General features: G+C 24.8%; 5 protein-coding genes and 1 long non-coding RNA gene across 9 annotated transcripts; 1 reads left to right on the forward strand and 5 right to left on the reverse strand.

Annotated features, from left to right (window-relative positions):
• Nucleotides 1–2,865: 2,865 nt before the first annotated feature.
• LOC122849555 (protein MCM10 homolog) lies at nucleotides 2,866–5,289 on the forward strand. Its single transcript, XM_044148297.1, has 2 exons — nucleotides 2,866–2,995; nucleotides 3,072–5,289. Exon 2 carries the CDS (start codon nucleotides 3,116–3,118, stop codon nucleotides 5,282–5,284), a length of 2,169 nt encoding a protein of 722 aa, XP_044004232.1. The 5' UTR covers nucleotides 2,866–2,995; nucleotides 3,072–3,115; the 3' UTR covers nucleotides 5,285–5,289.
• Nucleotides 5,290–5,848: 559 nt separating this feature from the next.
• On the reverse strand, nucleotides 5,849–11,902 carry LOC122849579 (eukaryotic peptide chain release factor subunit 1). Of its 3 annotated transcripts, XR_006373582.1 has the most exons (12): nucleotides 11,672–11,902; nucleotides 11,018–11,215; nucleotides 10,750–10,925; nucleotides 10,558–10,685; nucleotides 10,349–10,499; nucleotides 10,069–10,259; nucleotides 9,872–10,001; nucleotides 9,577–9,797; nucleotides 9,367–9,514; nucleotides 8,860–8,977; nucleotides 8,059–8,075; nucleotides 5,849–7,414 (listed from the first exon to the last, which is right to left on the reverse strand). XR_006373582.1 is itself a non-coding variant. In XM_044148340.1 (11 exons), the coding sequence occupies exons 2-10, from the start codon at nucleotides 11,101–11,103 to the stop codon at nucleotides 8,898–8,900; spliced, it is 1,311 nt and encodes a 436-aa protein (XP_044004275.1). In that variant the 5' UTR covers nucleotides 11,104–11,215; nucleotides 11,672–11,902; the 3' UTR covers nucleotides 5,849–7,414; nucleotides 8,860–8,897. The 3 variants fall into 3 exon arrangements, 2 of the variants coding, with proteins under 2 accessions (XP_044004275.1, XP_044004274.1); XM_044148340.1 differs by lacking the exon at nucleotides 8,059–8,075; XM_044148339.1 differs by lacking the exons at nucleotides 8,059–8,075; nucleotides 8,860–8,977.
• Nucleotides 11,903–12,302: 400 nt separating this feature from the next.
• LOC122850611 lies at nucleotides 12,303–13,870 on the reverse strand. The gene is made up of 5 exons (XM_044149744.1): nucleotides 13,788–13,870; nucleotides 13,487–13,716; nucleotides 13,198–13,421; nucleotides 12,799–13,079; nucleotides 12,303–12,724 (listed from the first exon to the last, which is right to left on the reverse strand). Exons 1-5 carry the CDS (start codon nucleotides 13,843–13,845, stop codon nucleotides 12,303–12,305), a joined length of 1,215 nt encoding a protein of 404 aa, XP_044005679.1. The 5' UTR covers nucleotides 13,846–13,870.
• A 1,966-nt stretch (nucleotides 13,871–15,836) lies between these two features.
• On the reverse strand, nucleotides 15,837–18,541 carry LOC122849560 (SET and MYND domain-containing protein 4-like). 2 transcript variants are annotated; one of them, XM_044148309.1, is made up of 6 exons: nucleotides 18,427–18,541; nucleotides 18,298–18,342; nucleotides 16,699–18,056; nucleotides 16,455–16,613; nucleotides 16,225–16,368; nucleotides 15,837–16,151 (listed from the first exon to the last, which is right to left on the reverse strand). In XM_044148309.1, exons 3-6 carry the CDS (start codon nucleotides 18,052–18,054, stop codon nucleotides 15,906–15,908), a joined length of 1,905 nt encoding a protein of 634 aa, XP_044004244.1. In that variant the 5' UTR covers nucleotides 18,055–18,056; nucleotides 18,298–18,342; nucleotides 18,427–18,541; the 3' UTR covers nucleotides 15,837–15,905. The 2 variants fall into 2 exon arrangements, with proteins under 2 accessions (XP_044004244.1, XP_044004243.1); XM_044148308.1 differs by having other exon boundaries at nucleotides 18,298–18,501.
• Nucleotides 18,542–19,548: 1,007 nt separating this feature from the next.
• Nucleotides 19,549–19,992, reverse strand: LOC122849676. Its single transcript, XR_006373592.1, has 3 exons — nucleotides 19,887–19,992; nucleotides 19,675–19,824; nucleotides 19,549–19,600 (listed from the first exon to the last, which is right to left on the reverse strand). It is a non-coding gene; the product is annotated as an uncharacterized LOC122849676 (long non-coding RNA).
• A 174-nt stretch (nucleotides 19,993–20,166) lies between these two features.
• Nucleotides 20,167–21,704, reverse strand: LOC122850612 (SET and MYND domain-containing protein 4-like). Its single transcript, XM_044149745.1, has 3 exons — nucleotides 21,630–21,704; nucleotides 20,249–21,411; nucleotides 20,167–20,175 (listed from the first exon to the last, which is right to left on the reverse strand). The coding sequence occupies exons 2-3, from the start codon at nucleotides 21,407–21,409 to the stop codon at nucleotides 20,167–20,169; spliced, it is 1,170 nt and encodes a 389-aa protein (XP_044005680.1). The 5' UTR covers nucleotides 21,410–21,411; nucleotides 21,630–21,704.

The raw sequence follows: 21,704 nt of genomic DNA on the forward strand, positions 1-21,704 counted from the left end.
TGATATTTTTTTACATTAAAAATAGTAGCTGAATAATTTTATTTAATGTTCAATATTTTTCCTTTTTTATTTATCAATAACAGTATGAATTTTAAAAAAGAAAATTATTTTAATTATATTACTTTATCTAATACTTAATTGATTGATATTTTTTTAAATTATCAGTATGATATGAGTTATTAAAAGGCAAATTTATTTTACTCTTTCTCAAATAAATTTAATATTTTTTTACATTAAAAATAGTAATTGAATAATTTTTATTCAACTAATTGATATTTTTACATTTTTTATTAATCAATAATATTATAAATTTATTACTAAAAATAGTAGTTAAATAATTTTATTAAATGTTTCATTAATGATAGATATTTTTTACTGTTAAAATTTAATGTATAATTGAATGAAATATATTTTTTTTTCATCAATGTAGAATATGAATTATTAAAAGTTAAAATTATATAGTTTTTTTTCTTTTGAAGAGTATGACACAGACGACAGGTGGTGAATGCCTGATGTTTTCAAGAGAGAGAGAGAGTGAGGGCAAGCTGGCAGGTTGTTGTTATATACTGTTGCCATCAGGATAGTTTTGCAGATGCACAAGTCACCTTTTAATACACACCAGGTGACGATGATACAATTTTTTTTTTTATATAATTTTTTTTTTTATAAAAACATCAGTTGGCTATACACTTGTAGAAAAGAGAAAAGTTTAAGAAATGACCTGAAATATTTAGTTGAAAATTGTCAGGTATATGTAAAGAAGAAAAAAAAAGAAAAAAAAAAAAATATATTTAAGGGAAATTGTAGGTGAAATACTGGATGGACAGTCAACTGCATTATTATTTCATGAAAAAAATGAGTGCAACAAAGACAACAAAAAAAAAATATACTGCATTGCTGGTTGTGTTGAGTCTTTTGAAGCTTTTTTTTATTAGTATTATTTTTTTTTTTTTCTTTATGTTCGATATGAAATATAACAGGTGCCACAATGACGCCACTTGTCATTGATTTTTGCAATGTATACCCCCTAGTGCTTTTATAATATGCAAATGTATATAAAAAATACATTCGTCTTTATACAATAATTTTATATCATTTGAAAAAAAAAAAAATTATTATGAACTAGTTGCATTGAGGGTGGTATAATGTATTATTAATCGAGGTTTTATGCGGAAAAAAAATTTTTCAATTCTAAATAATTCATCATCAAGTTTAATGCAAAAGTAAAACTTAATTAAATTTTTTTTTTCATTATTTTTTGAGTATTAATTGTATATTTTTGTAATTTAGTAGAAAAAAAAAAATAAGGGGATTTGTGTCAAGGTGGTATTTTATGAGAGCGGCCGAGTTTTAAATTTGGCGCCAGATTTTTGAGCTTTTTGTAAAGGTGATATTGTATTCGAGCTTTATACAGTTTTTTCAGTGTTTTTTTTTATATCAATAATTGTTTGATTGAGCCAGTTGTGACGTTGGAAAATTTTAAAAAAGCTTTTAAATTTTAATCATGATTTTTTAATTAAAAAGTCAGCTCGAAAGTGCCACGTGAATTTGACTTTTCAGGGAATCTCAATCATCGTGTTATCTTTAATACAGAAAAAATTTATCAAAATTTTGTAATTTTAGCTGGAGAAATACGGGAAAATGTATAAAATAATTTTATTTTTTTTTTTTTTGGTTATTGAATTTTTCATGATGAAAATTTTATTAAAAAACTTGTTTCTTTTTCATTTAATTTTTTTACAAATATAGATAATATTTATTATAACAGAATGAAATTTTTTCGAGACAAATCAACTCGCCAACAACATAAAAATTTTTGTGTTGTTGGTGAGCTAATTTGACTTAAATGAATTTCATTCTGTTGGGTTACACTCCAAGAACATATTCCAAGAAAAATACAATTGAAACCTCTTTGTCATCAAGTAAACCTGAATCACCACACAAAAAAAAACTATAGATACAAGTAAAATTTTAAAAATATTTGGAAGTATTATAATTTTCCAAGTAAGTTTTTGACCACCTAGCAAGCATCACTCGAGCAAACTTCGATGCAAAAAATGTATCTTTATGGAAATATTTTACCGTGTCGTTATACCACCTTTCACAAACATGCATATTAATTGATCGATTGTTTAATTATCTACTAAATAATTAATTAAGCTATAAATATATTTATTATGAAATGGATGGTGGAAATATTTCTCCGACACGAAATCAGTGTGCCAGAGAGAATTTTCTCCGAGAATAAATCACGGGCGAAATAATTTCTCCATCTCTCCAGTCCACTGCTGTCCAATTCACAAGGCGAAATAAAATTTACAATTTAGGGCTCTTCATTCGCTGGCCGAGCAACACTAGCAGAAAAAAATCTTTAAATTGTAAAATTTTGTCATGTCAATTAGACTGCTTATCTTATATCATCAATTTTATGTCGGAAAAATTTCTCCGTCAATGAGTTTAAAACGAAAAACACATCATGAATAGATTTTCAAGTTCGTGGAAGTTCTTGAAATTTATCCATGTCTTTTCCAATTGATCAAATCAAATTTATAATTTTTTTCTCGATTTAATAATAAACGTTTAATAATACACTTTAAAATAAAATTAAGCAGGACGGACATGACGCACAAAACAAAACATAATTAAACAATTTGCAAGTAGAAATTCAAGTACATATTTTTATCCACTAGATAACGCCACGTACTCCTTCCAATTTTTCCATTGAATTATTTTATACAATTAATTCACTTTAATTTGTTATTAATTATGAAATTATTTATTATTATTTATGTTTATTTAATTATGTTTTATTATATAATAAAATGGAAAAAAAATAAATGAACGCCATCTGACAGAGAAGTCTGCTAAAGTCATCAATCATCATCAACAATTTTAGCGCCAAAAATACACCAACAAAAACTGGATTGTTGTTTGCCACATCAGCTGCTTATTGACAAATATAAACAATATATAATTAACAACAATTAACAACAAGGTAAACCTTCAAAAAAAAACTAATTTTTACTTAATTATTCAATTGAATAATTTGATTGTTTTTATTTGTATTTTAGATTTTTTAGGATCATTAAATTATCATCAAAAAAAAATATTAACAATGGCAAGTGACAGTGATGATGATTGTGATATTCTTGGTGATTTATTAGCCAATGATGATGATTTTAAACCAGAACCATCAACAAGTCAACCACCAAGAAATTTAAAAGAACTTGATTATAATTTTTTAGATAATTTCGATGATAAAAATGATAAAAAAAATAATGAAAAAAGTTTACTTGACACTCATGGTATTGATTCATCAGATGATGAAGACAATAAATATTTTAATGAACAAAAATACTCTGAATCAGGTAAAAGCATAAATGATTTATTAAAAAATAAAAATCCAGATAAGCTAGATGACTCATTTAGAGATAAAAAATTCAGTAATTCAAGTACTCCTGTTAATAAAAATTACATGGATAATTTTGAAGAACCAAAAAAACAACCAGTATGTGATAATAATAAAGTAAAAAAAGCAGGACCACTTGTTGATTGGCTAGATAAACCATCAGATGTTTACTGTGATCCATGTTTTGGTTTACGAATAATAAAGCCATTAATATCATCAACTGAATTAAAAAATCGTATGAAAGATAGAACAGCAGTAACAGTATCAAAAATAAAACAATTTATTGTTAATAAAAATACAGAAAATGATTGGGTTATTGCTGGTGTATTGATACAACAATCAGCATCTAAAAAATCACAAAATGGTAAACAATATTGTATATGGAGTATAAGTGATTTATCAGAAAATATAAATACAGTATCAGTATTTTTATTTAGTAGTGCATATAAAACATTTTGGAAAACACAAACAGGCACTGTTATTGGTATTTTAAATCCAAATATATTAGAATCACGTAGTGATAAAGATCAAGCAACATTATCAATTGATAATCCACAAAAAATTATGATACTTGGTAATTCTCGAGACATGGGTATTTGTAAATCAACTAAAAAAAATGGTGATAAATGTACAAATATTATTAATAAAAATAAATGTGAATATTGTATATATCATGTTAAACAAGAATACAATAAAGCATCAAGAAGATCCGAGTTACAAACAGATAAAAGTAATCGTAAATTTGGTAATACATTTGGTAATGGTTTAGCAAAAAATAGTAATAGTAATTTTAATGGAAGTGGAGGTATGTATAATCAACAACATAATCATCAAAATATACTAGCAATACCAGCTAAAAAAAATATTAAAATGGAAAATAAAGATAATGAAAGATTGGCAATGTTAACTGGTTCTAAATCATTACAAGATAAACCAGTTGTTAAAAATTTTGTTGATAAAAAAACAAGTAATATTGATCAAATAAATCAGACTAAAAAAGATACAGATAGATTAAGTAAAATACGTGATTGGACACTTGATTCATCAGTGAAAAAAAAGGCAATTGTAAGCTCGCTATCACCTTTACCATCAACATCATCAATTAAACCAAAAAAATTAACAATAAATAATACTGGACCAATGCTTGGTGCTGGTGCAACTGGTAATGTCATTGATTTTTCATCTCCAATAACTAAAAAACATATAACAAGTGCAAAACTAAATGCAATTAAATGGGCTAAAGAAAAAGGTGGTATTAAAGAATCAAATCCAAATAAAATATGTCAAAGTCGTGAAAAAATAATTGAAACGTCAATGAAAAAAAGAAATAGAGAAAATGATGATACAGATGATAATGAAAATATTAAAAAAAATAAACTAGATACAAAAACAGATAGATTTAAAGAAATAATGAATGCAAAATCATCACACAGTGATTTAATTGAAATGTCTCATAATGATGAAAAAGAAAAATATTTTAATAAACTTGAAACTAAAGAAAAAATGGAAGAAAAAATGATGACAACATTTAAAATTGATACAAAAGCTGTTAAATGTCTTGTATGTAAATACACATCATTTTCAGCATCTGATTTATGTAAAGAAAAAAGACATCCACTTAGAGTTATTGATGCTGTTAAAAGTTTTTTTAAATGTGGTGATTGTGGTAATAGAACAGTTAGTCTTGATAGGCTACCATCAACAAGTTGTAAAAAATGTTCAGGTTCAAATTGGCGAAGAACTGGAATGATGGATGAAAAAAGAAATAATATTATTAGTACACCACTTTCAATACGTGGTGGAGAAGAAAAATTCATTGGTTCAACAACACATGATGCTAATATTAATCTACTTGTTCCTGATACTGATAAATGATTTTTTTTTTTCATTTGGAAGTTGATATTTTTTTACAAATAATAACTATTGTTGTATATTTTTTTGAAAATTAATTCTTGATTTTTAGGGTTTTTCGATTTTAATTTTGTCAATTGTTTATGAAATTATTTGTTTTTGGAATTTTTGTCATGGAATTAAATAAAATAAACAATTAAATTTTATATTTTCTTTTTCATCTTCAATTTAATATTCAAATGAAGTTTATATTTTCTCTTTCTTGATTTTTTTTTTTTTGTTTTTTTTTTTTTATTTTTTCATTCATTTTTTATCATTCATTATCGGTGTATCATGTTGGAATGTGACTGTATTGATCACCATGACCCAATACTCGTTTTTTAACAAGACATATAACGCATTTATTATTTTATTTATTCGAAAAATATCGGGCAATACTTTTAACCCAGCCAAGACAATTTTCATTAATGTTAATTATTTTAAAAACTTTATTTTATTTTTGTGTTTTTGTTTTCATTTATCACTCATACTATCCACGAATCTTCTCGTCGGACATTGAATCGAGTTAAAAAAAATATTTTCTTCATATTTTTAATTTCATTTTTTTGTAATATTATTATTTTTTTTTTTAATTTTTATTACATTAAAATATGAGGTAATTCATTCAACATGTCAAAATATTTTATATTTTTCGCAATGTGTTGTTTTTTTTTTCTTTTTACATTTTTCTTTTTTAAATTTTCTAAACAACCTCAAAATATAAACAAAATTATAATCTAACTAATGTGAAAATAAAATATCGATAATTGCACATTTGATATGAAAAAAAAAAAACCTAAAAAAATACTCGAAAATCAGAGTATAAATTTAATTAACTAGATTGTTTTTTTTTTTCTGATTAATCATTAATTTTACTTGTAAATAAAGAGACAAGAAAATAATAAAAATGAATATCAATATTGATTAAACAAATGTACATTTTTCGATGAAGAAACAAAAAAAAAAAAAAAGTAATAATAACACCTTGATAAAGAGAATGTATCAATAAAAAAAAAAAGTATTTCATTGGAAAAATTTACATATTTGTATTATTTAATTATTGTACTGTACACAATTGATTATTAATTATTATTTGTGTATGTGTAAATATCATGGACTCGATTAAATATCAATATTTTGTCGACACAAAAAAGTCCTGAGAAGATACGTGTTTTTAAATTTACTTATTTTGTTTTAAATATATAGATTAAAAACAAATACGTGAATTGCTTTTATAATGTATCTTCTATTTTCATTTATTTTTTGTTTTTGTTTTTGTTTTTTTTTTTAAAGTAAATAGGCAGGTATTCAAGCTGGCTTATTTAAGTGTCACAGTCTTCAAGTTGCCCTTTAAATATTTTATTAAAATCATTTTTCTAATTGTTGTTAACTATTACCCCCCTTAAAATTATGATTTTTTTTTATGTTTGTTGTAAATTTTGTTTATGTTTATAATCGCACTCTTGTTTATTTTATAATTATTATACCATTCATACTATTTTTTTATGTTTTAAATTTTCAATAATTTTATCGATTTTGTTGTTAATTTGCAGCATGATAATTATTGATTTTATCATTAAAAATATACCGGTAATTTGACAATTAATATTTATTTTAAAACATTTTAATAACGATGATATGAAATTTTTTTTTTTTAATTTTTCCTCAACTGTTTTGACATCAACAGTTTTTTTTTTTTTCAGCGTGATGATTAATGTATCCGGTTTAATTTATTTTTCTATTAAAATTAATCAATTACATACGTTGATTTTTTTTTTTTTTGTAATTGAGTTAACAAAAAATTATAATAAAAAAATAAATAAAAATACTAACACTCACAGTGGCTTCATGAAACTCGCGTTTTTTAGTTTATTAAATGTTTTTTGTTGCAATTTATTTAAAAGTTTTTTTTTTATTATTTAATTAAATTTTTCATTATCGCATTTTTCACCTTTTTTTTTTTTTTATAATTAATTCCAATGTCGGAGTACCGAATCCACTGCTTCGTTTATTTTTTTTACCATTGAATATTTTAGTAATCATCAATATCGTAATCATAAGATTCATTATCATCAAGCTGCATACTTTGAAAATCGACTTTGTATCGCAAAACACCTAGAATAAATAAATAATATAATTTATAAAAATCATCAAGATAAATATTTCATTAATAACAATTTATTTATTTATATTTATTGTTAATAATATAAATAACAAATCAGTTATTGTTGCATTACTAACAAAAGAGCCTGACTACCATTTCATTTTGTTTCATTTGTCTTTTAATTTTCTTGACGTTTTGAATTGATTTAGTGTTTAAAAATATATGCCTTTTTATTATTAACAATTTAGCTTTTATAAACAATCAATAAAAATATAAATTACAAATTTTTAAAATAAAAAAACCTCAAATTCATGGAAATTAAATTTTTCTATAGCTTAGAAATAAAATATCTTCAAAACAAAAAAAAATCTCAACCCGTGAATTTTTTTTTTATATGATATATTTATTTATGAAATTGTTCGTTAAATAGTACTCTTTTTAGATCAATTAATGGCAATTAAATTAATTTTTTTTTCATGCTTGAATCATCAAAAGACTTGTCTCGTTTTAATTTCGAAATTTCTGGCAGTTTGGCTTTTTTCATTAGCAAAGCAACTTTGCAATATAATTATAATTATATATATATTTATTTTTGATATTTTTAAATTATTATCAAGCATAATTAAATATCGGGGAATATCAGCATGTACTATACCTTTCCCAATGTGCGAGCTTTCAAAAAAAATCGAAATACAAAAGAGTTAGTTATTTCGTTTGTGGATTATTATCAACAATGCAATTTAAATACTGCAGTGTTTAAAACAACTACACGTTTTTCAACAATATATTATTATTAAATAATAATAAACAAAAATTATAACATAAAAATAAATAAATGTGAATATATTATATATTTAGCTCACACAGGTATAGCATGCCGGTGAATAAAATAATAATAAATAAATAATTTAACACGATATTAAATTTTTTTTTTGTTCTACATTTCAACTAACTCGATAAACATGCAGGCTAAAAATAAATAAATAATACTAAAATTTAAAAAAAAAAGCAATTTTGTGCGTTAATTAAAAAAATGAAAAAATTATTATTCTGTTCTTCTTTAAAATATGATTAATTTTTTTTTTTCCTAAACTAATAATTTGATAAATAATAGTCAGTTAATGATGAATTTCATTCGAATGATTTATAAATATATATTGAATTTTTTTCAAATGGAGAAAAACAAAACTAAATGGAAATAAAAAAAAAACGTAAAATGAAATTAATATCAAAAAAAAAATCGTGGAGTTTTATGTAGATAGAATTATGAAAAAAAAATGATTTTAAGTTGATTAAAATTCATCAGTTATTTGATAAAAATAAATTAAATGCATATTTAATAAATAATAATAATAAATTGTGATAAATGAAATAATAAGTTGTAAAATGAAAATTAAAAAAATTATCTACATATGAAATATCAGCGTATGCACTTAAGACAAATAAACCAATCTACCTGGGTTTTTAAATCGACTTTTTATTCACCCAATGAAATTAGTAATCATCGAGGTCAACATCATCAAGAGGCTCATCAGCCTGCAGTGATTGGAAATCAACTTTGTAGCGTAGAATTCCTATGCATTCAACACATTACTCCACGATTAATAACTATTTTTTTTTTTTTAATTTTTCTATTCAATATTTATCATGTTGTTTCAATTATATTTTGTGTTTTGTTGTTTTGTTTTATCTCCTTAAATTATTTGTCTGTTAACCCGAATTTCAATCATTTTAAATCAAAAAAAAAATATCAAAATAAAAACTGAATATTATTTGTAATCGTGTTAGTAAAAAAAAATATATATTAATTTTTTCAAGTAAAAAATTAATTATATTTATGTATTTTTTAAATTATTCTCTTTCTTTTTTTTTTTCATTTTATTGTTGTTGTGGTTTTTTTTTAATTTGAAAATGTATTTTGATATTAATTAGTTAAATTTTTAAAATTATAATGATGACTCACCTCCAATTCCACCAAAACCTCTGACAAATTGTGAGCCTTCTTGTGATTTATCAGTTATTATTTCTAAGGTTGCACCAAAACTTTTGTAGTTATTTGCGAGCCATTCAAGTAATGGTTGACACTCGACTAATTCTAACTCTACACCACTCTGTAATTAAAATAATATCCATTAATAATTGTTAATAACAAATAATTAAAAAATTAATTTACCTCTTTATCAGTAAAATGAGACTTGTCTTTTTCTTGTTCAGGTGTTAAATGCAATACTTTTTCTTCAGCATTAGTATGATTTTTAAGAACGTATCTTTGTATATCCAGATTTTCCCAACAAATAAGTGTCTCAACACTACCAAGTTCTAATGCTCTAAGTGTATCTTCAACACCAAAACAATATTTACCAGTATCTTGTGATATTTCATCAAAATAACGACCTGTTAACATTTAAAAATTAATTAATTTAACCATAATTATAATTTTAATTACAATATATAGCTTAACAAATTACCAATGAGTTTTTTTTCTTGAATAAATTTGACATTTTGAAGTGACTCAGCAGCAAGTTCAATAGCTTGATTGAAACCATTTTCACCACCATATGATACATCAACAAGTTTTATAACTTTAGCTTGCAGTCTCTGTTACAAAAATATAAATGATTTATTATTTAACTGATAAATTAAATTCAACACAAATATAACTTACTGGATCAAACATATCTGATTGACTTAATTCAGTTTTAAAATCAGCACTACCAGCTAAAATAAGTCCAGCACTATTTGGCTTATCATTTGTTATAAATAATTGTGTTGCAACTTCAGCAACTTTTCTAACATAATTGTGTCGTTTTTCCATACGTAAACGAGCAAAACGAAGTGCAGATTGACCTCCTCTACCTGTTAATTAATCAATCCAAAAATTAATAATGATAAAACAATTATCATTTAATAAATATTTCTATTTTTGCTTTGTAAACAATACAAACCGTGTTTTTTCGGTAAATCAACAGTAAATTTATGAAGTACTTCTCTTGTATTTCCTTGTAATGTACCAAATAATGCACCATTACCGTCCATTATAATGAAACCGAATTTATTATCATCTGCTAATAATGCGGTTAATGCCTCAGTATGAAACTAAAATATTATTTGTGTTAATATAAATTAATGCATCAACAATTATAAAAATCATTACCTTATTGTCACACAAATACAAAGATGTATTGATTGGTTTAAATGGTTCAAAATCAATATTGACTTTTCTCTCTTTACCTTCCTCAGTAACAATTGTACCACAGTAAATAACCAAGCCATTCAGTGGCACTAAAAAAAATAAAATAACAAAATTAGTTTTATTTAAATAAATTAATTAATTTTTTTAATATACCTTTTGTGTATAATTTCAATCGATGTTGAACAGATGTTATAGCACCAAGTACTGATAATCTATTAACACGTGATTTAATATTTGATGCTGTACCAAGTTCATCAGCCAACATTTTACTAACTCGTGAAATTTGATCTTTTGGTGGTATGATAAGAGAAATCATACTAGTACCATTTCTATAAAAAAAAAACAATTTATTAAGCAATTTTTTCAAACACCATATGGTATAAATAAAAATCATTAACAGGTTACAAATTATATCACATACCCTCGAGCCATTTCCAAGCTCTTAATGAGCTTTTTAATTTTCCAAATTTCGACATTACGATCAGCAGAAGTCTCTTCGTTTGACATATTTTCAAGTTTTTAAATTACAATGTTAACAACAATTATAATAATAATAATAACAAGTAAATATTATTATATTGACAGTTTTTTTTTTTTTAATTGTAGCACCAGGTGTATACTGTAAATTAAAAAATATTAATTATTAATTAACATCCTTGAAATAATGAGAGCCAGGGTGAGTATTTGATCTGAAAAAATCCAGTTTATACCGGATTATGTCAGTGAAGGAACATACACGGCATTGACTATATCGTTTTTTTTTTTTTTATATTGGCATCTTTGTCTTATTGAAAACTGTCTTTGTTACACTCATATGATCCACCATCTTAATCGCTCATTTCGACATGCCCATTCGTCATCTGTCTCTTTTTTTTTTTAATTTTATTTTTACAATGCTTTGCTTATGGTTTTTTTTTCAAAAAAATTTTGGAGTATTAATAATTAATTTTTATAAACACGGTAATTTAATTATGGTTATTTTCAAGATTATAGATTTTTTTTTTTTCAAGTTTTTCTTGGAATTTGAGAGAATGTTTGATTGTAAATGAAAATTTTTTTATGTTTATTAACTTACATGTGGTTTTGATGAGAAGATGATTATGTTGAATGATGAAAGATAGATATTTTTTTATTCCTTTATTGATGATTAATATTAACGGAATTTCAATGTGGATTAAAAAATTATTTAATTTGTTGGGTTAATATTTTACGTGACACGCGAAAACTCACTTGGAATACAGTATGCATACGTCGGCCATGCGAGAAAAAAAAAGCCACACATTTGGATAATTTACATGTATGGATACATATATACATACACCACGTCACACACAGACATATTTTTCTATTTATCATGAACAATTTAGTTGAAAGAAGAAAGGAAAACGATGAAAAAAAATTAAATACAAATATGGCTGTCGAAATACAAATACAAAAAAATAAAAAACAATAAAAAATTAATTTTTTTTTATAAATTTGTAATAAAAATTTTATTTATTATACTGTTTTTTTATAAATAATAATAATAAAGTTTATTATTTATTAAGAAGTAACAGGTAGTGTCATTGCTTGGCGAAAATTGGTACTAAATTGATGAATTTTCGTTTTTTTTTTTTAAATTTAAAATGAGAAATATATTTTGAAATTACAACTTGAAAATTTTTACATTTTATTTATTTAATAATTATTTAGTAATGTGAAAATATTTATGGATCCATGTGAATTGTTAAATTTAATGGATAAATTTTTAATGAAATAAATCCACCAGATGTACCATCAACTTGTCCTTTATGAAATAATTCAATTCCTGAAAGTGGTACATGTGGATCAGTAGTAACATCTAGAAGATCAAAAAATGGAATAGTTGTTTGTGATGCATCTTTTGTCATGTCTGATTCTTTAATATAAATGAATTTATTTTCCTCAGAATCATAAGGATGTGTTTTAAATTTAAGTGGATCATCTGGATTATTTAAAATCAATTCATTTGGTTTTGGTAATTGTTTTTTATAATTTGTGATTGCAGTAATGTTTCCATGTTGATATTCAAAGCTACCATATTTAACATCAAGTGCAATGCAACCTATTGATGAGTCATCATCCAAATAATCAACATTGAATTTAGCACCTGAAATATAAATTATTTTAGTATCATTAAATATATTTTTATTTGTTTATATGTTGCTTATAATTTTCACATACCAGTCAACAATTGGCCTTCATTAAAAATCAATTTTTGTAAACATATTCTATCCATGTAAGTTGATTGTATTGTAGCAAAATCTATTGATTGTTCCAACGAATATCGCGTTCCATTTGAGTAAATTGCAGTGACTGGAAAATTATCATCATACTCAAATTTTGGAAGTGGTATCCATCTCTCAGTTTTTTTATCAATTTTTCCATAAGGCAAAAGTTTTCCCTCTCGAAGCTGAATGTGAATCATTCGATCACGTGCAACAAGTCGTGCACCAGTTGCTACCCTATTTTAATTTACAAATAATTATGCAACAAGTTATTTTATATTTAAAATAAATTTATAAATTATATAATATATACTATTAGATTTAAATACTCAACATGTTATTGCTTGTTTCAGACCATAGTAAACTGAAAGCACGAGTTGTATTTGTTTTAGTGTGAATACGATTATCCGTACAACCACATAAACAAATTTTACAAACATAATTTAAAGGCCAAAATGTTCTTTTAATTCCTAGTATTTCGGTTGAACCACATTGACGAGACGTGTCACCATAAGTGTATCCATTGTCTAGATTTTTAAACCAATAATGAGGCTTTGTACTTGATTGATCATCTGGATCCTGTACATATTTTAATTTATTAATTATTATTATTCATGAATATTTTTATATTTATGTATACATACTCTTCGACAAACTTCAACTTGATCAGCCAACGAGTCAGTACAACCAAATGCCCAACCAGGACAAGTATCATCATACTCATGATTATCAACAGAACAATTTTTACCTTGTAATTTACATAATCTTGAATTTTGAGGAATGTTATCACAGCCTTTTCCACATTTCCATTTAAAACTTTGTTCACTTATCATAAAAGCATAGCTGAGATTTTCAAATGTACCATATGTTTTACCTTGAATAAAATTATATAAATATATTTAATAATTAATTTATCATTATGTAATTGTAAATAAATTTACAAACCTTTTTGGTGATTCTCCAATGGATCACATCGACGAATAACATTTGTAGAAATTTTCATTTTATTTTTAAATAATTCTGTATATTTTGTAATTCTATTTATTGATTGATCCATTTCAAATAGCATTTCATCGGTGTAATCAAAGTCGACATTCATAGATCTCCATGTGTATGAAAATGCTAGAACAGCAAAAACTTGAACTTCACGAAAAATAATATCATTATAAAATGAATATAATTCATGTTGTTGAGTAATACTTGTGTCACACTCGAAAATCACTTGTTGCTGTAATAAAAAATTATAATTACTCACAATTAAATTTACCATGAAGGATACAAAAAATTATTTTACCTCAAGTGGTTCATCATACTCGTTTGGGATGATTGATAAGTTCATTTTATCAATAATTATTTTACGTAATTGTGCCACCAATGATTTTGAATAATCCCTACCATCTGATATCATGTCAATTGTTAAAAGACCAAGATCTGCGTGCTTTTTGTTCATCAACAACCTTGACCATTGCTCAGTTATTTCACGTAAAAATTGAATTCTATTAAAAATATTTTCAATCCTTTCTTCGTTTAATTTTATTACGTAATTTGGTATATGTATATTTTCCATAGGTTCATTTATTTCGTAAAGATTCGATCGAAATTTATTAATTGTACTCCATATTGAATGTATTTTTTTGTAATTTGATGTATCATTTTTATTGACAATTGCATTTGTTGATATATTGGAAATTATTTTGAGCACGTTGATTGCTTCAGTAGTTATTGTTCCAGATGATGAAATTATTATTTTTGTTGTTAATAGTAATATTAAGACACAAAAAAAATATTTACCACGCATTTTTACAAAATTTCTTTTAACAAAAAAAATTAATAGCTTCAACTAAGTGTAATGAATCATAGTAATTTACTAATGATTTTTGAAAATTATAATATGACAGTGTTACAAAAAAAAAAAAAGAAGAAGAGTATGTAACACGTGGACTTTTTCCCGCTTATTATTTTTTATTTTAATATTTTAATTTAATTTATTATTTAAAATCAAGACACAGTAAATTTATTATTAGTTATAAATTATAACTATTTATTTAACATTTATTTTACGAGATAGAATATTTTAATATGAAACAAGATATATTTTTATTACTGATTAGCCTGATTAATGAGGTGGCAAAGCCACGTCACGTATGTGTATGTTTATTTTTGGCTGGACTAGCCGGACTTGAAGTGATTTTATATTTTAATAATTTATTTAACACTTAAACACCAGGTTGTCCACATCAACGACAGGTAAATGTGGTGGGAATTATCGAAATATGCGCAGGAGCATTCTGTCTCGTTATAAAGCAACAACAAATATTTACTTTGATAAAATTTGTTACTTGAAACATTATAAAAACAACACTATATATATTTTTTTTTTAACACTTTGAATACTTGATTGTTGATGAAATAAATTATCAAGATTTATCAACGTTTGTTGACATTGAAACTTGATGTAATTTTAATCTAAGTAATTAAGCAATAATTTATTTGAGTATACACTAAAAAATAGTAACATTTATCTTGAAATTACATGCATATAAAACATCTAGTTATTTCGAAATTTTTCATATAGATAAGCCAAATTGAGAAACGAAAAACAAGGATAGTAATATTTATTTTACGTAGAAAACAAACAAACTAATTGACACCATAATAAAACAAATTTTCAACTGATAAAATGCTTAAATCTATTTATTAATAATTAAAAACTAATGGATAATTTTTCAACAACAAAATAAGAAGAGAAATAATTTTTTTATAAAGCAATATTTTATTGAAAAACACTCAAGCTTATTTAGATAAACAAACAAAATTTTTAAAATATAATATTTTAATCTTAATTAAATTTTAAGTAGGTAAAAAAAACATTTTTTATCATTAAATATTTCAAATATATTTTGATAAACATTATGAGGATATTGAATATTAAATGAATCATGCAAAATGGGGGGAAAAAAAATTATACTTTTATGAAAAATGAAAAGCACAAGTGGTGAATACTTTAGTAGTAAATAAAAAAAGAATAATAAATTAAAGTAATTTGTTTTTTATAAAATATAATTACTGAATAATACGACGTGGAATGCCAAGTTGATGATACAACATTCCCAACATCAGTGGAAATAATGAAGCCTCATCACAAGGAACAGTAACATGTTGATAAAATTTATCAGTCATTTCAACCAAAGTGTCTTTTATGTTAAGTAATTTTTCTGTGTCTCCCTCAGAAACGAGCTTCAAGTAACCAGACGATTTCTTGACGATACGTTTCAATTCATTTTCAACTTGTTTTGATAGCTTCAAAGTCTGCGGAGATTAAAATAAATACAAGATGATGATTAATAATTCAAAGGATTTAATTTCAAATAAAATAATTTACCTTGTAAGATGGAAGATGTTCAGCTATTGGTAATTTTTGTACACATATGTTACATTTGCATGGCTCTTCAGCGAATGAAAAATATTTTCTTTGACGTTCAAAAAATGACAAATCTTGGTAACGTCCAACTGGTGAAAAAAGTATCTAAAATAGATAAAAAATAATTAATATTTTTATAAATTAATAAAACGAAATTAAAATACATCTTGTTAAATAAAAAAATCAAGTACTTTTTCTCCTTTTTTAATTGGTCTTTCAACTAAAACAGTAGCATTTGGATCACAGTTGTACCAGTTGACATGAGGATCACAATTTTTCACAAACATTTGTAGAATTGGTATTATAACAGCATGTGTTAATTTGACATCATTTGGCGCCTGTTTTGTGTACTAATTAAAGAAAAAATAAAATCATTAATTCACGTAATAATTATAGTTTTATGATGATTTAAATAATGAAATATATTTTACTTACAAATACAACATTGCGATCAACAATCATAAGATATCTGAAGATCAAACCTCCCAAAATTACTGAATGTTCATGGCAACTGACAGCAAAAAGACTCATTTTTTTACCAAAAATAGTTGTGTCAAGACCAAACATTGAGACAATTGATGTAATACGAATGACTCGACCAAATGAACATCGTTCAGATGTTGGCTGGAAATACTTAAGACGATGAAAATTATCAATAGTATTAACATCAAAAATACCATCTTTAAAAACCATTGATTTATCAGCACTTGATTCAACATCATCAATTTTTTTTTTCAACTCAGTAATACCACCAGCAGCTTTGATTGCTTTTGATAAAATTTGAATGGTCAATTGAAAACGCCAATCGTCCTCAACATCCATTTCCACTTTCAAAGAAAGACTCAAAATTGGACATTCAAAATCATGATATTCTTTCCAAGCAATATCTCTACATTCTGGTGAACAAAATATAACATTTGGACACTCATTACATGGTACACCAGTCCAAGTTTGACGACAACAATGCCAACATGTATTATAACGTTCATCTTCACATGCAATCACTTCAAATGGTTTGTTAATATAAATAAATTCACCTGGTTTAATATCTCTGGTTGCTACAAGATGTTGTTTATTCTTTTTTGTGTTTTTCAATTCAATTGCATCTGATGCACCAGCAATTATTGGATTATTATTTTCAATTATTGGAGTGAATTTAATTGTATTAGTATCACAAGGTTTTCCAAGATCATTTATCATCTTTGAATATTGTTCTTTGACGTTGTAATTTGGATTCTTTTTTTGTAATTTAGGTAACCATTTCATTGCATTGGCTATTGAACTACTTGACTCAATATCAAAGTCTGGTTGCAAGGCTTTAAAGCACAATGCTTGACGAACAAATAGCTTTGTTTTTAAATTGTCTGGATAGCCTGATGTTAATGCACGTTCAATATCAACAAGACAATCTTCATAGAGTCTTACTTTGAATAAAACAGCTGAACGATTTCCATATCCCAATGACAATTCACTGGATCCAACTGGTGCAAATGCAATACTCTTTGTGTATGCTTCAATTGATTTGCTTAAATAATTTTTATTTATTGCTGTTGTGTATTCTATGTTACCAATTGTACGCCAATGTGTTGAATCACCAACTGTTTTGTCTACTTTAATATTATTACAATGTCCCATTGGACCTGTTTCAGCCATAAATTTCCAGACCACCTCAAATCTATCTTCAAATGTTTTTTTTTTAAGAAACTTTTTATTTATACCTTCTAGATCATAGGATCCATGTGATTCACAATCATCTGCACCATAACAACAAGCACAGCTTCCTTCTTCCATTGCTAAATAAAAAAAAAAATTCATAAATTAATTAATTAATTATTAACAATGACAATAATAATCATAAATAAAAATAAAATTATTGTTTAAACATAATTTGTAAGTGTACAGGGAATAAAGTTATTCTTGATAACTCTTCTCGTTATTGTGTCAACAATTATTCACAACAATTGATGATAAAAAAAGAGTATAAAGTATAAATAAAAACAAAAGTAAAATGAATAATATAAATGAATAACTTACTTGATCTTTGATGATATTAACTCGAACAAAATGAATATGTTTTCACTAAAATAAAATATGATATTTCAACGAATTATTCTTTATTTTATTTGACAAATTTTTATTGATAAATATTTTAACTTTTGTTACTTGAATCAATTGTATTTTGATGGTTAAAATAATCAAAATGGATTATAAAATTAATTTGACAAGCCAAAGAGACTTGTAAACATGACGACGTTCAAAAAAGAAAAGACAGTTCTACAAGCAAGTCATCAGAACTTGTCGAAACTCGCAGGATGTTTTATGATCTTGTTCCTAGAATTTCTTTCTTTTTTTTTTTCAGCGATTGCAAGCGATTGTCAGCGATGAGAGCGCCAATAAATAAACAAAAACACTCTTTCTTTCTTGCTCATTTTCTCTCTCTTTCTCTGTAGTCAAAAACCGTTAGAAATTTCTCTCTCAAATAGCAATAAAATTTAAGCTGCTGTCATTAATTATAATAATTTTACAAATAAATAAATAAAAAACTGAATATCAAAGACAATAAAAATTGGGTTGATATTGATAATTTTAGAGTGTAAACAAATTAATTAATTAATTAAATAATTATAAATCGGATTTTAAAAACAAATATATTTAATTTTATTGATTTAATATAAATTTCAACATATTTGTTGATAATAATAATTATTATCTTCAGTCAATCTATTGTTCATTGACAACGTTGATTAATTATTGTTGATGTTAAAGAAATATTTGAATAATTATTTTGACATAAATAGAATTAATTTAAAATAATAAATACTTTTAATTATTTATTAAATTGTTTTTTGATTTTATTACATGTTGACTCTTATTATTTCATGTTTAAATTGAATTAAATCAAATAGAAAAATAACTACAATTTTATAAATAAATTATCAACTAAATATAAAAATACCAAGAAGAAAAAGATAAATTTAAGAACCATAAAAAGTATACCAACAAAAACATTTAACTAATGTTCATTTTTCATTTATCTTGTTGATTATATTAAAAATACCTATATCTGTATTTTTTTGTTGAAGAATAATTACTAATCAATAATATCATAAACTGTACGTAGTCGATGATACAACGCTTTGATAGATGTATTTAATATTGATACTTCCCGACAAGGCACAGTAATGTATTGATGATACTTATCTTTCATGCTATTCAAAGTATCCTTCAATGTCATTAGTTCTCTGGTATCTCCGTAACGAATGCGATCTTTCAAAGCTCCTGCCTTTAGAGTCATAGAATTCAATTCTTCCTTTATACTTGCTGGCAACATCATACTCTATTGACACCAAAAAAATAAATAAATAGTATTAAATATTACTTGAATTTTTAACAATTAATAAAAATAAATACCTGGTAAGATGGAAGATAATCTAGGGTTGGCCAATTTTCAATACATGCTATACATTTACATGGTACAGGATCACCAGTAGTAAGTTCTAATGCTGAATGTCGTTGAGCTTTAGACGATGTATGATATGGTCCAGAAGTACTCATAGATATCTAAAATTAGTTCACATAATTATTAAATATCTTTAAAAACATTACAAGACGTTAATACGTACCAGTTCTCCTTGCTTTATTGGTTTACTCGCATAAAATCCAACGTTTAAACCAAAGTAATTCCAATCGATATTTGGATCACAGCTCTTTTTTATTATCTTATAAATTGGCATCATAACATATGATGCAGTAAGATCACTACCGAGTGTTATGTCTATAAACTAATGAAATTTATTTAACATAAAATAATCATTACAAACAATAAATTAATTTAATGAATACATACTCCTTGATGATTGCGATAACCCATCATCAAATATCGTAATATTAATTCTCCCAAAATCAATGTTTCTTTATTTTTAATTGAATTTTCCATTGTCATTTTTTGACCAAATATATTTGTTTTTTGACAAAAAATCTTAACAATCCATACAGCAAATAATATTAATTCGAATTTATGATCATTTGATGTATTTAAAAGATAATCAATACGATGGAAATTATCAATACTATTAACATCAAGAATACCATTGGTAATGATAAATTCTTTATTTGTATCCGAGTCATTATTGTCAATTATTTTTTTTAATTCTTTGAAATCACCTGCCGAGTTTATTGCCTTTAGAATCACTTTTACTGCCATTAATTTTCCTGACTCTATACCGTTAGATTTTGAAAGTGATCCTAATACTAAACATTCAATATTATGATAACTATTCCATGCTTTTTTTTTACATCTCTCTGAGCAATATATGATGTTTGGACAATTATCACATGGTACACCAGCCAAAGTTTGACGACAACAATGCCAACAATTTGTAAAACGTAATTCAATAGCAAGAATTGCTGCAAATGGCTCAGAAATGTAAATAAATTCACCACATTTGATATCTCTTGTTGCAACAATGTGTTGATTATTCCCTTCAGTTTTTTTCAATTCAATTGCATCAGATGCACCAATTATTATTGCATTGTCATTTTTTATTTCTGGTGAATATCTAATAATTTCACGTGGTTCTTTAAGTTCATTGATCATCTTTGGATACTCTTTGATGATGTTGTATTTTGGATTATATTTTTTTAAATCAGGAAGCCATTGCATTGCACTGGCCATTGAAATACCTGTCTCAATATGTGAGCTTGGTTTCAATGCTTTGAAACACAATGATTGACGTAAAAATAATTTTGTTTTTAATTTATCTGGATAGCCTGCCTTTAATGCACGTTCAATGTCAAGAAGACAATCTTCATAGAGTCTTGCTTTGAATAATACAGCTGAACGATTTGCATAAGCCAATGACAATTCACTGGATCCAACTGGTGCAAATGCAATACTCTTTGTGTATGCTTCAATTGATTTACGTAAATATTTTTTATTTTTTGCACTAGTATATTCTTTGTTACCAATTTTTCTCCAGAACATTGATTGACCAACTGTTTTATTATTAATTTTATCACGATTTATGTCAATATATGGAGCTGTCAATTTCCATACCACCTCAAATTGATCTTTAAATGTTGTTTTTTGTGAAAATTGTCGTTTGGCAATTATCATATTATCACTAGGCAAATCATTGAAATACATAACTGGAAAAACAAATTTTTTATATAATTTTTCATTCTTTTTTTTTATAAATAAATAACAATATTAATTTATAAAAATATCATTATTATTGTTATGGCTTGATCATTTGTACACAATAAAGTTATGTATTTTTATTATTATTATATCGATATTATTTAAACAATTGATAATTAAGTAAAAAAAAAAAAAATTCAATTAAGAAACATGAATGAAAACTTACTTAGATACTTAATCTTTGACAATATTTGGTTAAACAATATGACAATTTTTACTAAAATCAAATACAAAATTACAA

This window comes from Aphidius gifuensis, linkage group LG2 (genome assembly GCF_014905175.1).
Source record: "Aphidius gifuensis isolate YNYX2018 linkage group LG2, ASM1490517v1, whole genome shotgun sequence".
Taxonomy (NCBI): Eukaryota; Metazoa; Arthropoda; class Insecta; order Hymenoptera; family Braconidae; genus Aphidius; species Aphidius gifuensis.